Source organism: Excalfactoria chinensis, chromosome 6 (assembly GCF_039878825.1).
Source record: "Excalfactoria chinensis isolate bCotChi1 chromosome 6, bCotChi1.hap2, whole genome shotgun sequence".
Taxonomy (NCBI): domain Eukaryota; kingdom Metazoa; phylum Chordata; class Aves; order Galliformes; family Phasianidae; genus Excalfactoria; species Excalfactoria chinensis.
This window is the reverse complement of record NC_092830.1, coordinates 32,786,029-32,796,095: the sequence shown is the minus strand read 5'-3', so window position 1 is coordinate 32,796,095 and position 10,067 is coordinate 32,786,029. Positions and strand designations below refer to the sequence as shown.

Genomic DNA, 10,067 nt, shown 5'->3' with positions numbered 1-10,067 from the left:
CGCTTCCTTCCTCATCCCTTGCTTTATTCCCCTCGTCTCTCTAAGACAATGACGTGATCCGTGACGCGTTATCGCGACCTGACAAAGCCGCACCCGAACAGCCGGTGTTCCCTAAGGCTCCTCCTGCCCGAAGGAGCCTCGCTATGGCGGGCAGTGCTCACAGAGCTCCTCCTTGGTAACTTCACGTGCTCGTTTGAGAACAAAAGCATCGTGTTTTACAGCTCCCTTCAAAAACCTGCCCGACCCAGAACTGCCTGGAGGGCAATCGGGAGCTTTGGAGACGTTTAACACGAGGTTTAACACGAGTTTCCTAAGCTCATGGTAGCTCAGGACGCAGAGGCGGTAGCCGGCTCTCCCCCAGCACGCCGCTCTCCGCTCCATCTCCACGCCGCCCCGCACGCTCCCTCCCAGAAGGCCCCACCCGCCAGGAGCGACTTCCGCTTCCGGCGACGTCAGCGCGCGCGGCGGCGGGCTCCTCCCTTTCCGGCCTCGCGGGCTGCTGCCTGAGCTCGGAGCGTGCCGCCGCCGCCGCCGCCCTGTGAGGAGAGCCGAGGCCGCCGCCATCATGCCGGTGTACTTCCAGCGGCCCGAGAACGCCCTGAAGCGGGCGAACGGTCAGTGCGGGCCGCCGCCCCCGCGCACCGCGGCATCGCCCTCGCGCCCCTGAACGCGTGTCGGCCCTCAGACCTCGGGCCCTCCGCCGCCGGTCCCCCGGTGCGAGGCCTCGGCCTCCACCGCCCCGGCGCCGAGGAGAGGCCGCCCGCGTGCGTTAGGGCGCCGCCCGGCCGCGAGGAACGGGGCTGGGCCTGCCGCCGCATGGCGCCGTGCGGCGATGGGAGGCCCAGGCGGCCGCGAGGAGCGGGCCCGGCTCCGCCTACAGGCGCCGGCGGGGCCCCCGCGGGCGGAGGCGCGGGGCGGCGGCGGTGTGGCCTGGGCCTGTGGAGGGCGGCGGGAGGAGAGGGGTCGGGCTGCGGCCCCGCTCTGCACGGCGGCTCGTTCCCAGCTCCGCACGCGGCCCCGGCCTCACCCGCTGCTGGGGAATCAGAAGCCGGTCTGGGCCCAGGCGCTGCTTCTCCTTGTTGGCTGCGCGCTTAGCGATCCCAAACCGCGTTAGTGCCCCCGGTGGGAGTGCCAATGGTTAAACACCTTCAGCGCTGCGCAGGCCGGTTTGTCTCTGGATTAGGATGCAAGTCAGAGAGCGCTGTGTCTGCCTCTTGCTGACTGCTGTGCATAAAGCTGGATGGGATACGTTTATCAGCTGTCTCCTTTCTGGCTAAATATATGGCTTTGGCACTTTTGTTAGTAGTGTCCTATTTTAAGCACCTAGCAAAATGATTTGTGCCATTCATTGGTACAGAGTTGCGCGCTCAGACATCTAGAAATTACAGCTGATGTATGGGTCTGGAAATGACAGCTGAAGGGGGGTGGGGGGGTCTGGGAATTGCATGTGATTCAGTGACTTTATATCTTGAGATCCAAGGGATGTGGAATAAATACTGAATCTCTTTGAGATTTCTAATCTGAAATTCATTTTATAACAATTTCAATAAATGCAAAGTATACAAAAAGAATATCAGATCCAGTGTTTGCTAAGCCAGAGCTGAATTTTAGCAGTTTTCTTACTGGGAAAGATGCTCTTTCATTCAGAATTCATGGGCAGATGAAGTTCTTAGATCAGCTGACCATTTCCTGCTATTGAAGAGCAGTGTTACATTCATATCTCTGGTATTGCTGTAAGCCTCCGAAGTCCTAATGAATTGAAGGAGTGGGCTGTAAGGACTGGAAATGAAGCGTTTTCTAGACAAACATTGACAATCCCGAGCCTTCGTAGTCTGAAGGGGAAACACAACAAGTTGTGTCAAGTCTTTTCGGACCACGTCCAAGTAAAATAAAGGGAGAGTAGTCATACGTAAGGTATATTTTTCAATTACGAGAAACAGTTCTATGTTAAACTGATGTTCCCAATTGAACACTCGGTGCCGTTTCCAGTTTTGTTGTTTTATCAATAAAGCTGAAGCGAACATGTGTTTTATGCCTCTGCTTCTTCGAGACCTCACTGTACATATAAGTAGTAAGTACATCTAAGTAGGAAGTGCTTGAGAGGTTACAGATACGAAGATGTGGAGGAAAGGCTCTTTTGTTACAAAGGATAGGTGGAGATCAAAGCCATCCCTTGGCTGTTAATATCAGGTGCTGCAGCGTAGTCAGAGATGTAACTCAGCTTGGAGGAGAGTTGTGTTACTCGTGTTGAGCCTGCGCTCTGCTGGAGGTGCTGGATAATGAAGGTCATCTTTTCAGCTCCTTGAATCATTTCCTTTATTCAGTTTGAAACCTCAGCTTAATGCGGGGTTTGGGGCTGACAGTGATGGAGTTGTAAAGGTGTATTGGGTGGTTCCTGTCTGCTTAGAGCTTCAGTTGCTGTTTTAGATACCTTTTTGCATTTTTAGTGCTATAATGTAAAAGCCAGAAAAAATACCATTCCCACTGCTACCCTGGGCTGGTGCTTTTACATCTGCTCTGTCACAGTTGTTTCCATAACTTACTATTTCTGCCATAAGACACAGAGGCATGGTCTGTATTTGACTTTTCAGCTTCCCTTTGCGTGTGCTTTTACTACAGCGTATGTTAAATTAGCCTTAATTATTTGATGCTTTGGCAAGAACTCTGCTTGGCCAGAGTTAATTAAAAGTCTCAAAACAATAGGAATTCATGTTGTGCTTTGTCCAGTTAGTTATCCACCACTCAGAGCTGTGGTGGTTGAGATGGCCTGGCGCTGCTGCAAGATTAAACTTGCCTTTCAAGTTCATTTTCATAAATAGAAAATAATGAAGCTGAGCAGTAAGTGCCTAAAAGCAGCACCGAGCTACAATAGCAGTATAAATTATAGGAGAGAGGGTAGCTTTCCTGGAATTCCCTCAGTGAGTTTAAGGTGTTGCTGAGTACTGTCACATTTTAACCTTATTCCTCTTTAAGAGGAGACCCTATTTTTTTCCTCTAGAGGACCTTGGTCATCATATGCAGACCTGTTATTTACATAATCTAGGCCCCAGGTGCGTGGCATTGTGGTCCTTAGATTAAAATGCCACCGCTGTTTTTGCAATACAATTTGTACTTGTATTTTATTTCAGTTCTGACATTCTAGACCTTAGGACACTGGTTATAATAGTAAATTTCATGTGTGTGTGTGAAATATGATTGCCCAAAATGCTCCTTTCAGTCTTCGAAGCTCATGTCTGTGCCTGGCTACCTTGAGCACGCTCCTATTTTTATTCATTCTGTCATTATTTCTTTAGCACTGCAGTCATTTCCAAAGTACTTCAATGGAAAGTGCTAATTCCATCCTCCTTCCATTAGAATAAACATTTCTTTTTAGTTGTACTCAGCATTATTTCCTTTGCCATTTTTTTCCCCCTTCCACTTTTCTCCCCTCCGTTCTCTCTTTAATCCTGTTGGCTTCCCAGCCTCAACATTCTTTTGTCTTGCTTTTCTGTGGTTAAGAATGCCTTCAGTGTGGGGCCTGTGCTTATGTTGGTAGGTGGCTGTTCCACTTCAGTATTTGTTTGTGGGTGGTTTGCTTTATTTTGTACTGAGAAGGACATGTGGATATATCATAAAATCACAGGCTGACTTGGTTTGGAAGGGATCTCAAAGCCCACCCATTGCCAACCCCTTGCTTTTGGCAGGGGCATTTCCAAGCAGCTCAGGCTGCCCAGTACCCATCCATTCTGGCATTGGGCACCTCTGGAAATGGGGCACCCACACTTCTCTGGGCAGCTGTGCCAGGGCCTCCCTTGCCTCATAGGTAGGACTTGCTGTGATATTGACAGATCCTGCTAGTTAAAGCAACTGCTTATGGAACAAATAAATGAGATGCAGGTTTCAGCAGGAGGTCTGGTTTAGCAAATGTCTGAGCTGTCTTTAGGGCTGTAGTAACAGTATAACTGCTCTATAAACTGGATGTCTATACCAGTTGGAGTTGAAAAGTTAATAAACTAGAGGTCCAGGCAACTTTTCTAAGTAACTTTTTTAATTCTTTGGTTTGAGGAGAGGGTTTTTGTTGTTGTTTCTGTTTTTATTTAAGTCAGATTTAGTGAATGGTTTGCATCTTGTTGAATGATACTGTTAGGCTCTGTACTACACATATGAAGTGCCTGGCCATGCCTTGATGAATGGAGAGACTCCTCTGCTATCTTGGAATGTGTATGCTAATAGCGAGGTCTTTGTTTGCTAGATGTAGAGCTGCCACCACAGTTACATCTGCCAGCATAAATGGCAGCATGAATCAGACCGTCAATGGAATTTGATCAGAGCTGATTAGATTCTAAAAGCTTACAGCACCAATTAATAAAAACTTACATCTTCAGGCTTGCAATTCTTCTGCTAATTACATTTTCCTTTCAGAATTCCTTGAGGTTGGCAAAAAGCAGCCTGCCCTCGATGTTCTCTATGATGTTATGAAAAGTAAAAAACACCGAACATGGCAGAAAATCCACGAGCCGATTATGCTGAAGTACCTGGAACTCTGTGTGGATCTCCGCAAGAGTCATCTGGCAAAAGAAGGGTTGTACCAGTACAAGAATATTTGCCAACAGGTATGGCTTCTGAATCTTATTTGCATAACATCTGTCAGCTGATGTGATCTAAAAGTGACATCAGTCTTGAATTAGAATTCACCTCTATTTTAGATGTTTCTGCTTTTGTAGCATTTACTTTTTAGATATTTGCTGCCTGTGTCTGGGAGAAACATCTTCACGTTCTGCCTTTGATACAGGTAAACATCAAATCTTTAGAGGATGTTGTTCGAGCCTATTTAAAGTTAGCTGAAGAAAAAACAGAAGCAGCTAAGGAAGAATCCCAGCAGATGGTATTGGACATAGAAGACTTAGATAATATTCAAACTCCAGAAAGGTAGGAGGCCTGCCTTTACAGTATAAGCCTTTCATAGGAAAGCGTCCTTACTTTCATGCTTGTAGTGCAGTGACGCAAAGATTTCTAGGTTTTCAGTGAATGTTGTTAAGAGTATGAATGCATAAAATATATACTGAGAACAAAGAAGACTTTTTCACTTGACACTTTGTGATTCTTATGAGTAGTGTGCCTTAACAGTAGTTTCCTGACTTTGTTATTGACCTAGGGCTTTTGCATTGACTTAAGTGTGTAGTGTGGTTAAATGAGTAGTGTTAGAAAAGTTCATGTATAAATTGTTAGATTTTTCTGAAGTTTAGACGTGGTTTTATTTTTATGCACTTACTATTGTGTTTGAACAGTTTGATGGAAGGTAGTAGTTATTCTTCTCAACACCTTGTTAGCAACAGAGATACTGGTGGAACGAGCACACAGCTCAGGAATGTATTGACATAATTAGGAATGAAGTAAAGAATGAAGATGGAAGCTGACAGAGGGAGTAAAGAAGACAATTCACCATGATTCCAAGTCAGAAGTACCTGTAAAGGAAATGCAGACTGGATGTTGTACTTAAAAGGATACCTAATGGGTGCTATATTGATGCATTATTTAGAAGATGTCTGGTGGCACAGCTGTAAATTACCATGGATATGAAAGATATAAAGAAAGAGAGAGATTGTATTTGTACTTTCAGTTTTGTGAGCTGATGGATGAATCGCTACATTCTGAGGCTGAGCCATAGAAATATCTGGTTGCTGGTGACAGAAAGAAGGGACTAGCTAAAGGAGAAGACATAGAGCTGAGGAGCAGTAAGGTGTTCTGCTGATTGAACAGTGAGAAATTACAGGGTACTTAAAAATAATAACAAGGTGCACTTATGTACAATGAGGTACTTCTGTGAGTATCTTTGACAGTGTGTTGGTAGGTAAATTCTGAGATAAAGCACAATGCGTCTGGGTTGGAAAGGTATGCTTTACTGACATCCAGTTTGGTGACAAAATTGAAAACAGTCAAAGGTGAACTGAATTGAAGCTACAAATAATAGGTAGAGAAAGGATATTTTGAACTTGTTTGTTTCTGTAGGTGACATGCTAGCAGTCTTCTCCGGAGAAAATAGAAATTGTAAGGCACACATTTCTTCTGTGTCACATGTCAACAAGAAGTAAGCTCTCCCTGGCAGCATTGCTGCTTGCTAAAAAGAACGTCTCAGCAAGCGGAAAAGTATCTGAGCAGCCAGTGCTATTTGAGGCTGACAGAAGGACAGCGCACTGCTGCCTGATAAAACAGGGAAGGTGAAAATCATAGAATTAGTTTCCTTTTGCTTACCTGTGTGAAGGATGCCACCTCCAGAAGTCTTTTACTCATGGAGCTTGTATGTGTCTGTCAAAATATGAAAGATAACATCAAGAAAAGGGATTCTGTCCTTGAAAGGAGGAATCTGAGGGACCAGTTTGAAACTAGGCAGCAGTTAATGGTCAGTAGCAAGTAGCTGTTTGGATTCTTACTGTCTCATCATAGATCTTGATAAAAAATATGTGGGAACTGAGGAATAAACCCTTTTGTCTTTTTCCTTTTATTATCCTCTCTTCCATTCCCCTTGCCCCACAACTGTAGTGTTCTTCTGAGTGCTGTAAGTGGAGAAGACACACAGGATCGTACTGACCGCCTGCTTTTGACACCATGGGTTAAATTTCTGTGGGAATCCTATAGGCAGTGTTTGGATCTTCTCCGTAATAATTCTAGAGTGGAACGCCTGTACCATGATATCGCACAGCAAGGTAGGTTGGGGAGGTGGAAACTGTAACAAGACTCACCACTCCTGTGTTACATGGTGAAAAACTAGAAAATGTGAGGTTATTCATCTCTTTGTTTTGCATCCGAGTTGAAACACGTTACCTTCCTGAGCTTACGTATGCGTATACTCCTCTTAAAATTATAGAGCTTGTTAAATATGGATGTTTCTGGACACTGATCTTTTCTTGTAGCAGAATACGCAAGGGAAAGTTCATTTGGACATACTGAGTATTACTGGTGTTGTATCTTTACTTTTTCTAACTTAAAAGATTAGTTACATCTTCACTTTTTTTTATCCAGAATGATGAATGTCTTCCATTAATGTAAGATACTACATGTAAGGCTATTGTAAAAATATGATATGCTATCAGTTTTCATGCAGAAGTAACCTAGTAAAATGCTGTCCAGACCATGATAAGAAGCAGTCTAGTCTGATACTTTGGGATGTTATTCTGCAAGAAAGAATAATTTCCAAGAGTGGATAATTTTGTGTTGGTCTTATTTTCTTTTCTTAGAAAGTGGAAAATGAGTGCAAAACATTTTACATGTAAATTGGGACTCTATTCTTTAAGAAAGAGGCTATTGGGTTTTTAGCTCTGCATTCAAGCTGAGTTTCGACAAGAACTGGAGGATCAGAGACAATTTTTCCTGTTATCTCCAGCTTTTTGAAAGCCTCATTTAACTTTACCATTTCAGATGCCTTGAATTTTTTCCCATGTTTTACAGAGGCAGAGCTTTATTTCACGCCATTCACAGAGTTTATTTGCACTTGGTTCAAAATATCTCCTTAAATTACAATGTTCTAGAGAGATTAGAATTATTCCTTTTGCTCCTTGAGCTTGATTATGCAGAAGCATCTTAATTGTTTTTTGAGGTCAAAGTGGAGTGCTCTGCATTGGCTGTTATTCATTATGTGTGGCACATAGATTATATTGTGTTCGATATGTCGGTGGACTGCAAATGAAGATTCTTTAAATGCATCACTGTATGTATTTGGACCCCATTTAGGACCACAACTAAATCACCATCAGCTAACATTCTTATTTCTATTCTTCATTTGTGCAGCTTTCAAATTCTGCCTGCAATACACGCGCAAGGCAGAGTTCCGTAAACTCTGCGATAACCTGAGAATGCATTTGGGGCAGATCCAGCGTCATCATAACCAAAGCACAGCAATCAACCTCAACAATCCTGACAGTCAGTCAATGCACCTGGAGACGAGGCTCGTGCAGCTTGACAGTGCTATTAGCATGGAGCTGTGGCAGGTATGCAGCCAGCTTCCTGTAATCACGCTGTAGTTTTCTGCCTTTCCACATGTGTACTGAATGCTTATCGGATGGTCCTGGAATTGCTGATTTTGCATAGCATTTCAAACCAAGCTTACTCTGGCAGTAGTTAATGCTGGTGAAATGGTTGGAGTTGCTTAGAGTTGTGAAAGTGAGAAGCAGACTGACATCTTCATCTCTTACGTGTTGCACTCTCATGAGCTAGATCACTGGGAAGTGGTTGGTAAATGTGGCTGGGGCCCCAGAACTTCCTGACTGAAGTCTGTTAGTGTCTGGCCAGTGAGGGCACTTTCAAAGCCAGCCATTCAGGGAGGTGCTTTGGATTCTTTGGGGTTGGAGGTTGGGAAAAGACTTCTAAATGTAGTGTTGTTTTTTTTTTTTTTCAGGAAGCTTTCAAAGCAGTGGAGGATATTCATGGGCTTTTTGCGCTGTCTAAGAAGCCACCCAAACCACAGCTGATGGCAAATTACTATCACAAAGTTTCCACTGTCTTCTGGAAATCAGGAAATGCTCTTTTTCATGCATCTACACTTCACCGACTTTATCACTTGTCGAGAGAAATGCGAAAGAATCTCACGCAAGAGGAGATGCAGAGGTGGGGAGAGATATTTAATGTGATCTTACATTCTATGTTTAACTTCAGATGTTCAAAAATAAACTAAATTGTACCCCAAAAGAAGGAGATGGCAAACATTGCTATGAGCAGCTTTGCTTAAAGTGGCCAGTTCTATCTGTTGCCCCAGAGGAAACCTAGAGAAAGGATATTGTACAAAGCTACAGTAAAGTAAGTAATGTGAACATCAGGATCACCTTATTCATGCTTCCATCTTTGTTACTGACTGGAAATCTAAACTAACTAAGAAGTATCTGATCTTTGCTTTCATTTTATGTTCCGAGTGGTGATACTTTACTTCACAAGATTTCCTTACTGTCAGCATGAACATTCCCTTGGTATATGCAAGTGTGAACGGCCAAACAACCATTAATTCTTTGCTGATAATATGATATCTGGCCAGGGTTTTGAGGCATGTGGAATCATTGGCTGCATAAAACTCTGAAGATCATTTACAGGCCTATATAGACGATGGTAATAAATACTGTATGAGATTCTTATTCCTGCATATCTGGGTACTGAGGTCAAGTTAAAATATTTAGTGTTTAACATCAAAAGGTATATAGGTATATTTAGCAATAAATGTTGATAGTCATGGCAATCAGAATTACTTGTATGGATTCAGAGTAAAATAAGATTGAAAATGCACTGCTTTCTGCTATTTTCATCATTTTGATATTTACAGAGATGGTTTATTTATTCTCTGTATGTGTGTATATATGTATATACCCACATATACACATAATGAAAAGGTGTTATCAGAATCTTTCCTCTGATTGCTGAAGAGCAGTGCATGCTGTATCCTTACAGCAGTTGTCTTTTCTGTTATTACTGGTATTTTTTACAGTTTGACATTGGGAATACTACTCGTCCCTATTTTTGGATTGGCGTGTATATCAAAATGAAATAAATAGTGTTATATGTCAGTTCATCCCTTGTGGTTGTGCTTTGTCAACAGGATGTCTACTCGAGTCCTTTTGGCCACACTCTCAATTCCTATTACTCCTGAGAGAACTGATATTGCTCGCCTCCTGGATATGGATGGCATCATTGTTGAAAAACAGCGACGTCTGGCAACCCTGTTGGGTCTGCAGGCCCCTCCTACACGTGGTAGTCTAATTAATGATATGGTACGTCATTGTGCTTGTATGAGGAGCTCTTAATCTTTCAAGTCCTCTTTTTGATCTGTTTTCATCCCAGAAGTGCTGCACTTGGTTAAGGGAAGACAGTTTCAAAATTAAAACAGCTTTATGATTAGTTGTGTTACTGATGGCATAGTGTTAACATTTCAGGTTCACATGAAGGACTGCTTTCAGTTTGGATGTGGGCATACATCCTTGTGTTGGGACTGTAGGTCTTTTTTGTCTTAGGAATGATAAACATGGTGAGGGTGGTAGTGCAGTCTAGATACTTCCTTGTTGGTATGTTTTTTGTCTACTTTTTCATCTTTCAATGTGATTAACAGATGT

General features: G+C 43.3%; 1 protein-coding gene across 1 annotated transcript in view; it reads left to right on the top strand.

The window, feature by feature from the left end:
- The first annotated feature begins 456 nt into the window (after positions 1-456).
- The window catches only part of EIF3A (eukaryotic translation initiation factor 3 subunit A), a 27,472-nt gene continuing 17,861 nt past the window's right edge, over positions 457-10,067 (top strand). Inside the window, exons 1-7 of the mRNA XM_072340974.1 lie at positions 457-614; positions 4,402-4,592; positions 4,772-4,908; positions 6,520-6,683; positions 7,765-7,964; positions 8,372-8,580; positions 9,557-9,728. Coding sequence (XP_072197075.1) covers positions 566-614; positions 4,402-4,592; positions 4,772-4,908; positions 6,520-6,683; positions 7,765-7,964; positions 8,372-8,580; positions 9,557-9,728 — 1,122 coding nt within the window. The 5' untranslated portion in view covers positions 457-565. The remainder of the gene's footprint in view (positions 615-4,401; positions 4,593-4,771; positions 4,909-6,519; positions 6,684-7,764; positions 7,965-8,371; positions 8,581-9,556; positions 9,729-10,067) is intronic.